General features: G+C 37.3%; 1 protein-coding gene across 3 annotated transcripts in view; it reads right to left on the bottom strand.

Moving 5' to 3' along the window:
- The window catches only part of LOC144960667 (uncharacterized), a 41134-nt gene that overhangs the window by 13111 nt on the left and 9921 nt on the right, over nucleotides 1–18102 (bottom strand). For 2 of the 3 annotated variants that reach the window (XM_078893945.1, XM_078893946.1), the window contains exons 5-12: nucleotides 17137–17307; nucleotides 15013–15294; nucleotides 9111–9354; nucleotides 7321–7393; nucleotides 6470–6580; nucleotides 4323–4518; nucleotides 2914–3324; nucleotides 803–939 (exon numbers count right to left, since the gene is read on the bottom strand). In XM_078893945.1, the coding sequence (XP_078750071.1) occupies nucleotides 803–939; nucleotides 2914–3324; nucleotides 4323–4518; nucleotides 6470–6580; nucleotides 7321–7393; nucleotides 9111–9354; nucleotides 15013–15294; nucleotides 17137–17307 (1625 nt within the window). The remainder of the gene's footprint in view (nucleotides 1–802; nucleotides 940–2913; nucleotides 3325–4322; nucleotides 4519–6469; nucleotides 6581–7320; nucleotides 7394–9110; nucleotides 9355–15012; nucleotides 15295–17136; nucleotides 17308–18102) is intronic. The other variant, XM_078893947.1, reaches the window with a different exon arrangement.

Genomic DNA, 18102 nt, shown 5'->3' with positions numbered 1-18102 from the left:
GTTGCTTTAGGTCTCTTCCAACACAATTGAGGTTATATGAGAGACCGCTGAAACAAAAAAACAAGCAATCTAACAAAAATAGTACAAATGTAAATCTAAAGGTATCATAAGCTAAATTATAAATAACCAAGGACAAACAGGCAGAAGATTTACAGAAAAAAAAATATCCCCTGTCAAAAATACAATCACAAACCAAAGAAGCAGGATAGGCTAGTAAAGAGAAGAAGAAACGACATCACTATCGGATCGTACACCCATGCGAACATCATAGGTATATGATTCAAGGGTGATGCTCCCATCCAACCACAGGCTTTATCAATTTAAAGACGATGATTATGACATGATGTATCGTACCATTTATATCTGTATAGGGATAGGTCTGTATTTTGCTTTGAAAAGAAGAAAAACTCAAATTTGAAAATCTTCGAGACAAACAATTTGGTGGAAAAATCTGAACATACTTCCAATGTTTATACAAGTCTTGACATTAAATAAAAATAGATAAATAAAATAAAATACCCTTTATTCATCCCAAAGGGGAAATTTTTCTCTAGGGTCTATTCCAAGAGAAGACTGGAATAACCCAGGTGTCAGCCGACGTGCAGCGCTGCAAATTCAGCTAGGTCGAGATGACGTGCTCAAAATCACACATAGCAGCGGCAGGTGATTGAACTCAGTACCTTTCGGGTACGAAGCAAAGACTGTACTGCTGAGCCATATATACATTATAAATCTGGCCGTTAATAATTAATTAATGTAGATGAACAGTTTCAAAAGATGAATCGTGTCGTGACTGACTCACATTTTCAACTCTTTCTCGGCTTTCCTCTTCTTCTCTTCTTCACGTGCCTTTCTTGCTGCCTCATCTTCAGGGGGCTTCTTGTGTTTAGAGGAAGACGAAGATGATGATGATGATGATGGCGGCGGTTGCAAAGAATCCTAAAGTGATATAAGACAATAAGTAAATTTATTAGAAAAGATGCACAAGATCACAGTTATTAATTTAGAAAACGGTAACGGCTGCCTGAAGCCGGTGATCGTAAAATACTAACGAAAGAGTGAAAATGGAAAGGCTTCGTATGGGAACAAAACAGACAATGGACGTTTCAGGTACAAACCCTTCGTCAGCACAACAATAAACAAATAAACGTGGAAAACAAATAAAATATAATGAAAAATAACTTGTATCGTCTGTACTCAATGGTGGTTAACTTTTATTATTTTCAATTTTAAAAATTTTGTTGATTTTATAGGTTTCAGGGTGCTTGTGACCCTTCCTTTTTAAAAGTTAAAAAGAGAGAATTTATACGATGCAACGTCCATTAAATGTACACAAAACAATGTGAGTCATACTGCAATGTCTTGACCAGGCTTGTCAAGTCAGGAGGCAAAAATTGACTGAACTTTAGCGCAAACACATCGACCAACCCCTATCTGAGGACTGAACTCCAGTACAAAGACATTAAGCTCTTAGAGTCTGGTGTCTCGGAGTTATAGAGCTATATAAAGGTATTCAGCATTATTATTATTATTATTACATACTAACTTACTACCGTTCAGCAGGTGTTTGGAAAACACACTGAGGTTTCTTTTAACATAGTGCGGCTATGTGGTTTAGTGGTATGACACTCCCTTTCGGATCGGAAGGTCCTGGGTTCGAGCCTCGCTCGGCGCATAGTTGAATCCTTGGAGAAGGCTCTTTACTCACATTCTCTCACCGTACTCAGGTGTCAGATGAGTACCTGGCCGTTAACAGCGTTGTCTCTGTCCCAAAAAGTTGTAATATCGCCTGACAGGCTTCATGACTCATCCTACATGTTATGTGTTGCTGTTGGCCAGGGACCCCTTGTAAAGCACTTTGAGCACGTTTAGTGGATATTGCGCTATATAAAAGCTCAAGTTTTTAAGTTTTAGATACTAACTTATTACCGTTCAGCAGGTGTTTGGAAAACACACTGAGGTTTTTTAACATAGTCGATTCCGTAAACATACAGAAAATCAGCAACATTGCTTATCTCAGGGTTGCCAATTCAGAAGGCAAATCTTTACTGAACTTTTACACAACCACATTGAAATAAATAATAACGTGAATTTGAATGTAAGCTTCAATTTGATTCCAAAAACTTAACTACGCCACTACCACATCATCTCATTCATCTGTGGTGTTTCAATCATCCAGTTTTGTTGAAAAAGGGGAAATCCGAAACGTTCATTTGATCTGTTTTTGTAATCAAATTGAAGCTTACATTCAACTTCACGTTATTATTTATTTCTTCGAGAGCCTCGAGCAGCAACATTTACACAACCACATTGATCGACCCCTGTCCGAGCACTGAACTCCAGTAAAGAGACAGTATGTACTTACTTTTTTTCAGTTTATCACGTGATTGGAAAATGTACTGAGGTTGTATAACAGACTGAATTCCAAAAATATACTATACGGAAAATCGGAAAACTTGCTTAACGATTCGGTTACCTGATGTCTGAAGACTGAGTTGTTCGGCGAGGCTTATTTTTCATAAAATAGATGTTGCTTTGATTTTGTTTTTTTTTGTATGCATGCTTATTATGTATCATGTAGTGTCGTGATTTTTAATTTTGTTGTTTTTAAACATTTTTATTTTTATTATGTAAAGCGCCGCAGAGCACGATTAACGTGTATGTTTAGGCGCTATATAAATTCATTATTTACTACTGTTACTATTTTCTACTATTTATTACCTCGCCCTCCAGATTTAGACTTTGTTTTAAAATATCAGAATTTTGATAACAGAATCAAGAATTGAAGAGATAGCGAGAGTGTGGACCATGCCCCCCCCCCCCCCTCATCCACCCCACACCCCATTTGGGAAGTTCCACCCACTACTCAACAAACAGCGACACTGTTGTCATAAGAGGAAATAAAAAACTCACCCGTGAATGCTTTTTCTTCCCAGAATCCTTCCCACTTCCTTCTCCACCCGAAGAAGTTTTCCCAGCATCCTTCACTTCTTTCTTCTTCTTTTTATCCTTTGATTCTCCTCCTCCTAGCTTCTTCCCGTCTTCCGAGCCTCCTCCTTTCAGTCTATCGCCAGCGTCACCACCATCGTCGTGGTGGTGGTGGATTCCATCAACCTTATCTGTCTCTTCCTTGATTGCCCCTGTCACACCTTCATCTCCGCTCTCGTCACTGCTCAAAATTTTTGTCTTCTTTTTCTTCTTTTCACCACTCTGTCCATCCTCTTTGTCCTGCTTTTTCTTTTCTTTCTTTACACTTTCTTTATTGGGAGTTACAGGGTTTGATTTCTCTTTCTTCACCCCAGCCTTCTTTTTCTCTGAAGCATCCTTAAGAAAAAAAGACAGAGACAAAATTGTTATAAAAAGAAAACAAAACTCCCCGCTCAAAAAAAATAAGAAAAAAAATAAATAAAAAATTTTAAAAAACCCTAACATACTGGATGTTTAATCTTGTTTGTTTGTTTTTGTTTGTTGCTTTAGGTCTCTTCCAACACAATTGAGGTTATATGAGAGACCGCTGAAACAAAAAAAACAAGCAATCTAACAAAAATAGTACAAATGTAAATCAAAATCATAACCTAAAGATATCATAAGCTAAATTTTAAATAACCAAGAACAAACAGACAGAAGATTTACAGAAAAAAAAATATCCCCTGTCAAAAATACAATCACAAACCAAAGAAGCAGGATAGGCTAGTAAAGAGAAGAAGAAACGACATCACTATCGGATCGTACACCCATGCGAACATCATAGGTATATGATTCAAGGGTGATGCTCCCATCCAACCACCTGCTGTTTAATCTTGCAACAAATAAAGTTCACTAATTTTTCTGAATTCGTTTTTGGTTTATTTTACACATGATTCAATGATAGAAATGGACGAAAACGAATGTTTGTCTTTAGAATTTCCAAACAATGCATGGCTATGTGGTCTTGTGGTATGACACTCGCTTTCGGAGCGGAAGGTCCTGGGTTCGAGCCTCGTTCAGCGCATAGTTGAGTCCTTGGAAAAGTCTCTTTACTCATATTCTCTCACCGTACACATGTGTAAAATGAGTACCTGGTCATTATCAGCATTGTCTGTCTGAAAAAAATTGTACTATCGCAGAACAGGCGTCATATCTCGTTCTTTATGTTATGTGTTGCTGTTGGTCAAGGACCCTTTGTAAAGCGCTTTGAGCGCGTTTAGTGGATATTGCGCTATATAAAAGCTCAATTTTTAAAAAATAATTTTTAAAAACTTATTATCGGAGTATTTTAGGGGCAAACGTCACCAAAATGACCTCTTGGTATAGCCTCATACAAATCATTCTTATCAATTTACCTTCTGAGCGAGTACAAATCCGTCAAATTTTTTCTTCTTCCTCTCACGTTTCCCTGGCGTGGTAGAGGATGTGTCCAAAACATCTCCTTCCTCATCATCTTCCCCTGCAGCGGCAACCTCTTCCCCTTTCCTCTTCCTCTCTTCTTCAATTTCTGCTTTGGCTTTCTTTATTCGTTCTTTTTCTTCTTTCTCTCGTCTGTAAATTTAATTATAAAAAAAATAATTTTTAAAAAGAAAAAACTCGATAATAAATTTTTAATAAATTGCGAAGTGCAGTGGTGAGAATGACTGGCCACCAAATAGGAGGAATATTCAAGACCCATCCATGCAACGGTAACCTATAAATTTGAATTTCACTAAAATTTACTGAGATTCAATCCGAAATAATGTGTCTCGCAGCAATTTCTGACACCACTGGAAGGAATTTCAAAAGTTGAAAGTGTAATTACAATATATTGTGATTGCAGTAATGGTGGTGGTAGGGATGATGATGTGGTAGTGGTGATGTTTTTGTTTTTAATGTTTTTAAGGGTTTTACGGCGCTTACAACACATTTAGGTTATAATCAGCGCCAGTAAAAAGGAAGAAAATGGAATAGTAAAAAGTTCTAGAATTACAATTAAAGCACCCAAGAAAAAGTAAGACAAAGGGGAACTGAGAACAAATAGGGATCAAATGTAGATTCCAAGAGCATACCACCAATGTACTTAGTTTGAAATCACCTACAAGTCTCAACCAGACACAAGCACAAAATCCAACAAAGAGGAATACACTCAAATGCTTACATTATACATTAAAAATAACAAATATAATACATAACAGAGAGATGATTTACAAGGAAAAAAACATCATCTCCCAAAACAATAACTATGCATTTGATTGTTTCCCTCCCAGCTATGACAGGACAAAACCAAGTAACCTCATTTCAAGACAAAGACATAAAGCATGTTGGAAAACAGATATAAGGGGATAGAAGACACAGTATGTACCCCCCTGCCCGCTATGGAGGTCAGGATCCCCACCCAGTGGTAGTGGTGATAGAGATGATGATGTGGTGGTGGTTGTAGTTGTAGTGGTAGTAGGGATGATGATGTGGTCGTGGTAGTAGTGGTGGTATGAATGATGATGTGATGGTGGTTGTCGTAGTGGTGGTGGTAGGGATGACGATGTGGTGGTGGTTGTAGTAGTAGCGGTCTTAGGGATGATGGTGGTTGTAGTAGTTGTGGTATGGATGATGATGTGGTGGTGATTGTAGTGGTAGTGGTAGGGATGTTGATGTGGCGGTGGTTGTATAGCAGCGGTGGTAGTGATGATGATATGGTGGCGGCTGTAGTTGTAGTGGTAGGGATGATGACGTGGTGGTGGTCGTACTAGTAGTGGTAGGGATGTTGATGTAGTGGCCTTTTCTATTCATAACAAGAATTTGAAAAAGGCAGAATTGTGATGGTGGTGGGCGGAGATAAACCATAGGAAATCCACCTTTAGGCAGAAGATTCTCAGCTCTGGAAGTGGTTTAAATATGGGATTTATCTTAACCCTCTTAGCGCCCAGAGAACACTCAAAATGTGTTTTAAATCTGGAAGTTTCTGATTTTAAAATTGCCATAACTTAAGAAAAGAAAAAAAAACCCAAAAAACTCTTCCACTGCGACCAAATTGCCGTGAAATCAAAAATCTGTAATATTTCTTCCATTTCCATAAATCCATAATTATCGCCTAATTTCCGTAACAAATACGGATGGTCTGTAAAAGTAGGCAGGTATGCATAGTTAAAAAAAAAAGACCAAAAAACTCGAGCTTTTATATAGCGCAATATCCACTATATGTGCTCAAAGCGCTTTACAAGGGGTCCCTGGTCAAAAGCAACATTTAACATGTAGGACGGGATATGACGCCTGTTAGGCGATATTACAAATTTTCGGACAAAGACAATGCTGTTAACGGCCAGGTACTCATTTTACACCTGAGTTTTACACCTGAGTACGGTGAGAGAATGTGAGTAAAGAGCCTTCTCCAAGGACTCAACTATGCGCCGATCGCGAGGCTCGAACCCAGGACCTTCCGATCCAAAAGCGAGTGTCATACCACTAGACCACATAGCCGCACAGTTAATATAGAGAAGATGTTACGACACAACCAAGCTTTTACCTCTCTGCCTCCTCCTGTAACTTCTTTTGAATTTCCTTCTGTCGTTCCGCCTCTTTCTTCTTCCAAGCGCTCTGCCTCTCTTCGTTATTAGCATCGTCATCATCACTGTCGCTGTTGAATTGGAAAAAAAGAAGATGAAGGGGAATTGGTTCAAATAAGAAACAGATGTAGATTCCAAGAGCATAATATCAGTGTACTTCGTTTGAGATTACCTAAATGTCTCATCCTGACACAAGCACAGGTCCGCACTAAGAGTAATACACTCAAATGTTTACAAATCATATATAATATGTAAACAAAACATAATACAGTGCATAACAGAGATGATTTACAAGGAAAAAAAATATCATCTCCCAAAACTAACTATCCATTTGACTGTTTGAAGATGGAGAGTAGACGTCAGCATACAATCATACCTGCTAAAAAGTAATAAACAAAAGTGAATATAAACAGCTTTTAAAAAAAAAAACAAAAAAAAAAAACAAATAAAGAACATTTCGGGCTCAAAACTCTTCTTGAGCCAACAACAAAAACTAATTAAAACATATATACAGACCTGCCAACTTGAAATGTAAAAAAATCGTAGTTTTCAGAGAGATGAAATAGAAGTCACTGTAATTAACTTTACAAATCAATATTTTACATTTATCAGTATTAAATATGCCTTCAAAACCCTGAATAGATGCTTTGTGACACCAATGTTTCCCATTTAACACATTCTATCGAATCAAAAATGTCTATTTATTTCTATTGTTGACGCCAAAAATTCGTATTTTTACCATTTTTTCGTAGTAGTTGGCAGGTCTGTATATATTCATTATTTATTAGCAGCTTAGTATCACGAATCATACCTGCTGAGAGATGAGGCCAGACTCTCTTCCTCCGATGCCACAGCCGCTTCTTTCTTCCTTCGCTTGGCTGGACCTGGTTGGAAGATAACGATTTACAATAATAATAATAATAATAATAATAATAATAATAATAATAATAATAATAATAATGTACTTTATTCATCCAAAAGGAAATTTTTGTACAGACGTATAAAATGCCGACAATGATACATACATAAACATAATATACGTAAATATAATGTGGTAAAGTAAAATTTGGTAATAGGTATATATAGTATAATAAAATTGTAGGCTGTAAGAATAATTACATAGTGTAAATTAAGGGACATGACGAATCACTTAATCAACTCATCGTCTGTAGTGTTTCACTCATCCTGTTTTGTTGATAAAGGGGAAAAACCCAAAACATCCATTTTATCTGTTTTCGTATATTAAATTGAAGCTTATATATTCAATTTCACATTGTTATTCGTATCAATATTATGATATGTGCAGAGACACCAACTTAAAATTTGGTTCACAGGAAGTCCAGACTCCACTAAGAGGAAATTCAAGGCGGCAGAGACAGGAATTTATGCATACAAAATCTTATCTATTTAGAACTATATGAAATAGAAACACAATGTCAAATACCCCCCCCCCCCCCTCCCTCATCAACCCCCCTTTTTTTTGCCTTCAAATTCAGTAAAGCTCCAAAATCTAATGGTGATGATGTTGTGATGGTGGTGCTTGTAGTCGTAGAAGTAGGAGTGATGATTGTTGTGATGGTGGTGCTTGTAGTCGTAGAAGTAGGAGTGATGATTGTTGTGATGGTGGTGCTTGTAGTCGTAGAAGTAGTAGTGATGATGTTGTGATGGTGGTGCTTGTAGTAGTAGAAGTAGGAGTGATGATGTGGTTGTGGTGTTAGTTGTAGTGATATGTTTTTTGTTTTTAAGAGTTTTACGGCGCTTGCAACACATTAAGGTCATATCAGCGCCAGTAAAAAGGAAGAAAATGGGATAGTAAAAAGTTTTTTGAATACAATTAAAGCACCCAAGAACAGGTAAGACAAAGGGGAATTTGTTCAAATAGATAACAGATGTAGATTCCAAGAGCACACCGTCAAAGTACTTAGTTTGATATCACCTAAGAGTCTCATCCAGACACAAGCACAGGTCCCTACTAAGAGGAACACACTCATATGTTTACAAATCATTGCAGTGATAGCGATGATACTGTGGTGGTGGTGGTGGATCTAAAGAATTATTTATACTGATGCCATATACCACAATTAAGAAGCTTAATTATCTATAAGTGTGTAAAACATGATGAAATCATGTAATGTTTAAAAAAATTTTTTTTGTAAAGAGGAAAAACAGAGGAATTGAAAACTACTGTCAGGGTGTACTTCAAATAAGACTCAAAATCCAGGGAGTAAACATGGCAGCTCTGTGTACAAAACAACATTAAAAAAAAAATAATAGAACTTTTATATAGTGTAAAATCCACTAAATGTGCTCAAAGCGCTTTACGAAGGGTCCTGGACCAACAGCAACACGAAACATTCAGAACGAGACACGACGCCTATTTGGCGATATTACAAATTGTTTAGACAGAGACAACGGCGTCGACATGAGTACGGTGAGAGAATGAATGTGAGTAAAGAGGCTTTTCCAAGGACTCGGCTATGCGCCGAGCGAGGGTCAAACTCAAACCCAGGACCTTCCTATCCGAAAGCGAGTGTCATACCACTAGACCACATAGAAAGCCGCACGAGAAAGAAGAGATTTTAAAAAGCTGTACTGCCTTACCGGCCGCCTTGGTGGCTTTCTTCTTGGCAGGGTTTTTAGCTGTTACAGACGGCCTCTTCCTCTTCCTCGAGTTCTTCTGAGCTGCACCACCCTCAGCCCCATCCTCCTCTTGCACCATTTCCTCCTCCTCCTCCTCTTCTTCATCCTCATCACTGTCACTCTCATTTTTACCACGGCCTTTTCTCTTTCCTGTATTCTTCTTCTTTTTCTTCTTTTTCACGTCTTCCTCTTCCATTTCAAAATCCTGAAGTGATAAATAAAAAACAAAATAAAAACAAAATAAATATATTTTAAAAATGAATAAAAAAATTTTTAAATGCTGAGGATTTAGAAATAAAATTTTCCTTATCTCACTGCTCGCCTTCTTTGAGTGATGCTAAAATTAATTTTAAAAAACAAAGGAATATAATGCAAACAAGCAACGAATAACACACAAATGATTGGAATATCTGAAAACAAAGGAATAATTGAATAATAAATAAATAAACATAAAAATAAAAATATAAATAAATAAAACAGAAGTTTGTTTGACCAAAAATATGTGATTTTGACCACTGACTTGACTATATGAATTTTCCTGATATGATTCTTCTTTGATTTGATCATATATATATATCTACATATGTCTGAATGAAGATTTTTTTTTTTAAACCAGCTAACTACCGTACTCTTGGAAAACACATTTTAAAAAGTGGGCCAGAAAACTCGAATTTCAAATATCGATTAATTAAAATGACCCTCATCTTGGAAAAAAAACCCTCAAATCTGGGAGTCCATTTGAAGACTTCACGAAGACCCAGGTTTGAGAGGGTCTGCCAAGATGAGGGTCATTTAAATCGATCAATATTTGAAGGACGAGTTTTCTGACCCAATTTTTAATGTTTCCCCCCCCCCCCCCCCCCCCCCCCCCCCCCCAGAGTATGGTAATTAAATGGTTAAAAAAGGGGAAGAAAAAAATCTGAAATTGACAGCCTTTTTTTCTCAAATGTTGGCACAAAAATCACAAATTAATAATAGGTATCCCAATCCAGTCCATTTCTGTGTAACGGCCTGAAAATCTCTAATTTTCAACCAATTTCACTTGAAGCAATCTATATTTCTATTTAAGTTACAGGGATTAAAATTATATCACTTAAAAGCTTATCTATTCTCCTTCTAAAACATGTCAGATTTGATGATTTTTCTTGCAAAAATAGTTTATTAGACCCTTGTAAAGAGCATGACATAATGCGTTTTTTTATCGCGGCGAATAACCGAAATTTTATGGGTAACCATTTTTTAACCGCCAACGCTACTTGTACTTTTGTTGGATCGTGTTACAAATAGCATTATTAGAAAGGGAATTAAAAACTCTTTCTAATGATACCAATAACAACGTGATTTATTTACATTAAAACCCTAAAAAATCGAAATATTTCAGAAAAAAATACCTAAAATCGGCAAAAATTCACAAATTTCGATTTTTTAAAGCCAAAAATAGGATTGGAAACATTTTTTCTTTATAATATCGAAATCTCGATGGTTTCCGAGATTTGTACCACCCGCGGGAGTTCCAAACGTCAACACAACGCGAGCATTCCATTTTCACTTTCGATTCCGGCGTGCCTAGCATCGTTGTCTCAGTTGAGTCTCAGTCAAGTGAAGTGTCTTTGTGTTATTCAATTTCTAAAATGGATATGAACTCAACAGATTTTTAAAAGAATCACTGGGTAAGTGTTTTAATTTGGCTTTTATTAAATCAATTTTACATTTAATTCTATCTTTTATATAAATGATGATGTTTTATTATCGTCCGCTGACTTGGACAAGAATGAGAATATTGAGAATGACCTCATTTTGAAACTCCATGTCAGAACAGATCTCTGTTAATTTTTTACACCATGAAATCCTAATTTGTTTTTTCATGATATCATAAAATATAAGTTAATTCAACATGTGTAGGACATTTGCTGACTTCCAAGTCAAGAATTGTGTTTAAATCTTTCTTCAAACACGACCTAGCAACATCGGCATAAAAATCCAAGATGGCGGCACCCGACCGAGTGCGTTTGTTTATCAATTGACGGGGAATAAGCACACTCCTGAAATTATGTGTTGCTTCAATTAAATTACTTTTTTTTGGGTCTCCAAATCAATGCTTAAGATAGGTAGAAGTTAAGTGACGATTTTCGGCTTTCATGTTTTTTATTGTTTATTGACAATTGAGTCAAACAGTGAACTGGCCATTTCCAACGATAATGTTAGAATTAGATGCTCAAATTAGTAGATAGGATCTCTCTCTCTCTCTTTCTATCTATTTATTTCTCTCTCCCTCTACCCCCCCCCCTCCCACTCTCTTTCTCTATATTCTTCTCTCTATGTCTCCTTTTTTTCTTTTTTTCTCTCTCTCCCTCTACTCCCCCCCCCCCCCCCCCCCCCCCCCCAACTCTCTTTCTCTCTCTATCTCCTTCTCATTTTTTCTCTCATTGTCTAATCTTTGTCCCCTCTTACCTCTCTCTCTCATCCTCGCACACATACTCATTCTCTTTCTCTCCTTCTCCTAGCCCCCCCCCCCCCCCCCCCCTTTCTCTCCATACAAACAACCAGTTGGCTACCTTACCTATGGAATTATCTTTTTCAGAATGTTCAAATATTATGTACTTTGTGTTCATTGGTAAAGTAACTTTAGCACCACTCTTCTTGTATCATATTTTTTTTCTTTTCAAAATGTTCTAAATAATGCTTTGTTGTTAGATTAGGCATAATATAGTAGATAAGAATAAGCTTAAATATCCATGATGGTAATAGTAATGGTTGGCAATGTAGAAAGTTTGAAATCCCATTTTTGTGACCTGTTTTTCTACTTATTGACTCTTGATTACTTTTTTTTTTCAGTTGATGATGACTATGAGGAAATGAAATGAAGGTTTTTGATGAAGGGGAAAGGTCGGCGACCTGATGCTTGTTGGAGTGCCCCTTTAACTAATCGAGTTACACTTTCTGCGATGTGAGGGGGATCATCTGAGGCCAAGGTATGTATTGCATCTGAGACCCTATGGTTTGCAAGTACCCTACTCACAAGCACAGAAGCTGGTATTAGGTGCAGTTGAGTTATTACATATCATTACTATTTCATTATTTTAAAGCCCTTCTTCATACCACCAGTAATTGATTCTCTTCTATCAAGCAGAAAGTATTGAGATCCATACGGTAGCAATCAAGTTACTGCCCAATTAATGCTACAAAAACCAAGATATACCGTAGAATGTAAGGCTCTGTCTCTGAGGGACTTCTATTTACTGCATTCAACCTGCGTTCATATTTCAGTGCTCATATCATGCTGCTGTTTTTACCCCATTTGGTTAAGTCGGATTGTTTACTGCTTTGCTTATATTTCATAAATCTGCTCCAACAGCTTACCTGCAGTGTGTGATCATTTTTCATTTTTCTTTCTTTCTGCAGATTGCAGAGTGGTTTACGTACCTCTATCCGGAGTGTGTCTTACTTGTCCAGAGGATAGGACTACTCATCGCCAGGAAGTTGGATACGGCTAGGTCAATCCACGACCCAGCAGAGCGTAAAATTTTCCTCAATGAAATTCTTGACTATGATTACTTGTCGCCTTCACTGAGTGCCCTGAGCATCACTCGCAGTGTACTCTTATTTCGGACACAGCAGGGTTTGCCAGAGTCCTTCTTACTTGATTGGCTCTTACATATTCTGAAGCTCGGACCAGTTCATCATAAATCCATTAGAAATGCTGTCAAGGCAATAATGGCAAAATTAAGTGAAAATATTCGTCGTGATCCCGGGAAGGTGACATCTTTTGCCAGACTTTTGAACCTTACTTTACACCTGGATCATCAACATTTCTGGTGTCTACAGTCTCTCCAGTATCAACATCTGTCTCTGCACTGTCAGTGCTGACTCCAATATCAACCTCTGACACTCCAGTGTCAACGCTCACCACTGCCTCGACAGTGTCATTGCTCACCACTGCCTCTACAGAGAAGGAAAATTGATGATAGTGAGGAAAATGTATGTGATCAGTCTGATTCTGATGTGGACGATGACTATGATGAGTTTCGATTCACAAGTCAAGGCCAATGGGTAGCAGTTTTTTATGACCAAAAGTTCTATGTTGGTCACCATTATCAGTGATCAACGGGCTTATGTGAGGTTCCTCATCGACTCTTCTGTTCGTGCCTCTACTTACAAGTGGCCTGTTGTTGAGGACATTGCAGAAGTGGAGTCCAAGTATGTCTTCAGGTGGGACTTCGAAGTGACATCTTCTGCAAGTCCTTGACTTTGGACAGTTGCTGATAAGGCTATTACAAAGGCTTATGAGCGCTTGAAGGGTATTATTTGATTGGATTTGGGTGAGAATTGTCCATTAATGGATTTATATTGCTCATATAAGGTGCATTTTGTGTTGGAACATCTATTTTGTCTCATCTTATCACATTTCCTTTTTTTCCCCAGAGTCAATAATTTTATCTGGTCGACCGTTTTTGGCCAATTTTTAGATTGCTCTCAAGGTTATCTGCTGCAGTCTGACTGTGAATATGCTTCATCCATGCATAGTTTATTACTTTGCAATTCTTTTAAGACTAAAATGGTTATTCTGTGGCTGTTTCAAAATTTTCTATGAATTTTTGAAAATCATGGATTTTTTATATTTTTTGATTGTGGCATCCAAATTTCATTTCATTTCAAGAGTATTTCTTAATGAAAAGGTCTAGTGTTAAATGTTGTTTATAGTTTACAATTTCAATTTTCTGTTTATTTTGAGGTATATTTGCACTATTTATTATCCTTAGTTATTTTTTAATGAATTTTTGAAAATTGGTAAATTTGACGAAAAATCAGTTATTTCCCTTGATTGCGAAAAATGACAAAAATTTCCATTTTCAGATCTCAATAGCTCTTTAACCGTGTTTCTTAGCGCACGGGAAAAAATTAGACAAAGTGTGTGGGTACAAGTCTTTATGTAAAAGTGATCCTTTGGGTTCTTAGTCATTTACTTTTCTTAGAATGAGATCTCAAAAATGGAGTATTTTGCAATGCGAAAGAGTGTACTTTTTCTCGCTATTTCGAAAGGCCATAACTTTTTTATTTTTTAATAATTTCTTCTGTTCTGTACATCAATCAACACATAGTTTTAAATAAAAAGTCTTGGATTACTATTTAAAGCTATCTAAATTTTGGTCTGGAATACCTATTAATAAATACGTTGTTTGAAGAATTGTTTCACAATCATAAGTTTAAGTTTTTTGTTTTGTTTTTAAGGGTATTACAGCGCTTGCATCACATTAAGGTCATATCAGCGCCAGTAAAAAGGAAGAAAATGGGATAGTAAAAAGATTTAGAATTGCAATTAAAGCATCCAAGAATAAGACAGACAAAGGGAATTGCTTCAAATAGGGAACAGATGTAGATTCCGAGAGCACACCGCCAATGTACTTAGTTTGAGATCACCTAAAAGTCTCATCAAGACACAAGCACAGGTCCCCACTAAGAGGAATACACTCAAATGTTTACAAATCATATATAATACATAAACAAAACACAATACAGTTCATAACATAGAGATGATTTACAAGGAAAAAAATATCATTTCCTAAAACTAACTACATTTGACTTTTTCCCTCACAGCCAGAGCCATGACAAAACCAAGTAATTTCATTCCAAGACAAAGACAAAAAGCATGCTGGAAAACAGACATAGGGGGATAGAAGACACAGTATGTACCTCCCTGCCCACTATGGGAGGTACGGAACCTCACCCAGCAATCATAAGTTTATCTGATTTGAATATTGATATGGGGAGAAACATTTCACTGATAAGGTCTTTGCTTCCACGCCCCCCCCCCCCCCCCCCCCCCCCTCGCCCCTCAAATCTTTAAAGGGATAATATTCCACACCTCGTCTCCCGAGTCATCACTGGGTGGTTCAGATTCCTCATCAAAATCCTCGTCTTCCTCCTCACCCTCGTTGTTCCCCTCCTCCTCGTCCTCCTCCATTTTTTCCTCTCCTCCAACCTCCTGCTTGTCGATGTCGTCTCGGTTCACCGTAGTGGCCGTCACAGTCATAGACTGTCGTCTCTTGTTGCCACCGGCAGCAGCAGGTTTCTTCTTCCTGTTACCATTTGTGGCTGCTGGTTGTGAGGCAGACTTTGCCTTTTTCGCCGATGCAGGCTTGGGAGTCTATCGAATATAAAAAATAATGAAATTTTTAAAGGGTGTCTATGAAATAAGAAAATTACATTTTTCGGGGGTGGCTATGAAATAATAATAACAATAATAGTATTAATAATAATAATAATAATAATAATAATAATAATAATAATAATAATAATAATAATAATAATAACAGTAATAATAGTAGTAATAATAATAATAATAATAATAATAATAATAATAATAATAATAATAATAATAATAATAATAATAATAATAATAATAATTATAATAATAATAAGAAGAAGAAGAAGAAGAAGAAGAAGAAGAAGAAGAAGAAGAAGAAGAAGAAGAAGAAGAAGAAGAAGAAGAAGAAGAAGAAGAAGAAGAAGAAGAAGAAGAAGAAGAAGAGGAAGAAGAAGAAGAAGAGGAAGAAGAAGAAGAAGAGGAAGAAGAAGAAGAAGAGGAAGAAGAAGAAGAAGAAGAAGAAGAAGAAGAAGAAGAAGAAGAAGAAGAAGAAGAAGAAGAAGACTTATTATTTCAGGAACTCTTTAAAAAACCTGAGCATTTATATAGAGCCATGTATAAGGAGGCCACGAGGAACATGGAGAAGAATTAAAGAAGCTGATATACAGAGAAGTGGTAAGACCTGGAATAAGATTAAAAAGATAGCTCAGCATGGAGAAGGATGGAAACTGTTTGTCTGTGGCCTATACCCTGACCCAGGGTGAAAAAGGCAATGATGATGATGATGATGATAGAGAAGGATGGAAACTGTTTGTCTGTGGCCTATACCCTGACCCAGGGTGAAAAAGGCAATGATGATGATGATGATAGAGAAGGATGGAAACTGTTTGTCTGTGGCCTATACCCTGGCCCAGGGTGAAAAAGGCAATGATGATGATGATGATGATAGAGAAGGATGGAAACTGTTTGTCTGTGGCCTATACCCTGACCCAGAGTGAAAAAGGCAATGATGATGATGACGATAGAGAGGGATGGAAACTGTTTGTCTGTGGCCTATACCCTGACCCAGGGTGAAAAAGGCAATGATGATGATGATGATAGAGAAGGATGGAAACTGTTTGTCTGTGGCCTATACCCTGACCCAGGGTGAAAAAGGCAATGATGATGATGATGATGATGATAGAGAAGGATGGAAACTGTTTGTCTGTGGCCTATACCCTGACCCAGGGTGAAAAAGGCAATGATGCTGATGATGATCACGAAACAAGAAACTGTATAAGGAGGCCCTGGCCAACAGCAATGCTTGACATGTAAGACAAGGTATAAAGCCTGAGAAATGACTGATGTCATCTCGGTTCACTGTGGTGGCTGTAACAGTCATAGAATGTTGTCTCTTGTCGCTGTAAATGACAAGGTTCTGGTTTCACACCTCAGTACAGTTGAGAGAATGTGATAAAAGAGTCTTTCCCAAGGACTCAACTTTGCACCATTCAGGAGGGCTCGAACCCAGTACCTACCGGTCCAAAGGCCAGAGTCATGCGACTAGACCACAAAGTCACACGAAGAGGATGATGTTAGAATAGTTGGGTCAAGATTTCAGACCTTCACTTCTAAGCACCCAAGAAAAAGTAAGACAAAAAAAAAAAAAAAGCCAAGACAATTTGGGACAGCGTGGATCAGCGATACGGTCTTTGCTTCGTACCCGAAAGGTACCGAGTCGACTACCCGTCGCGTTGTGTGGCCTTGAGCAAGTCACCTAGCCTTAGCTCACTTTGCCGCGCTGCACTGCGGCTGACGCCTGGGTTATTCCAGTCTTCCCTTGGAATAGACCCTAAAGAAAAATGTCCCCTTAGGGATGAATAAAGGGAATTTATTCATTATTTTATTTTTACAGGTGCTCACCTTCTTTTTTGGTTTATCGTTTTCCTCAACCTGTTCAGGGTCCATGACGTCATCACCATCATTTTCATCATCATCATCATCACCATCGTCATCCCCAGCATCATCAGCAAGAGCATCACCATCCACATCGGCAACAGCCACGTCATCATCAAGACCATCAATATTGGATGTCTGCATTGTCAAACAAGGACAAAAGGATAAACGAAATAGAACGGCCAAACCCTCCCTGCCCCGTTGTTGACAAAATAATACAGCCCGTCGACAATGCTTGATTTTGTGTTGGTTCAAATAGGGAACAGATGTAGATTCCAAGAGCACACTATCGGTGTACTTGGTTTGAGATCACCTAAAAGTCTCATCAAGACACAAGCACAGGTCCCCACTAAGAGGAATACACTCAAATGTTTACAAATCATATATAATACATAAACAAAACATAATATACAGTTCATAACAGAGAGATGATTTACAAGGAAAAAAATTTTATCTCCCAAAACTAACTACATTTGACTGTTTCCCTCACAGCCAGAGCCAGGACAAAACTCAACAAAATTACTATGAAATATTCCTTCCCTACCTAGTCCTAAGGGGGACAGAAAAAAAAAAAAGCAGTAGAGGACTACTGCTGCATTAAAAAATAATAATAAAAATAATAAAAATAAAATGAAATTTCATTTTTATCTAAAATGTAAAATAAAATAGAAAATCATTATTGAAAACAACTATAAAGAATTTAAAATACAACCAAAAAAAAAACACATTTCTGATGACTATTTTTTCAAGCTAGTCTTATAGAAAAAAAAAACCCCAACAAAAAAAAATAATTTTTAAATTTAAAAATGAGCTTTTATATACCGCAATATCCACTAAATGTGCTCAAAGCGCTTTACAAGGGGTCCCTGGCCAACAGCAACATTTAACATTTAGGACGGGACATGGCGCCTGTTAGGCGATGTTACAATGTTT

Source organism: Berghia stephanieae, chromosome 15 (assembly GCF_034508935.2).
Source record: "Berghia stephanieae isolate SIO BIC M18660-M18661 chromosome 15, UCSD_Bste_1.3, whole genome shotgun sequence".
NCBI lineage: Eukaryota > Metazoa > Mollusca > Gastropoda > Nudibranchia > Aeolidiidae > Berghia > Berghia stephanieae.
This window is presented reverse-complemented; position numbering and strand designations above follow the sequence as displayed.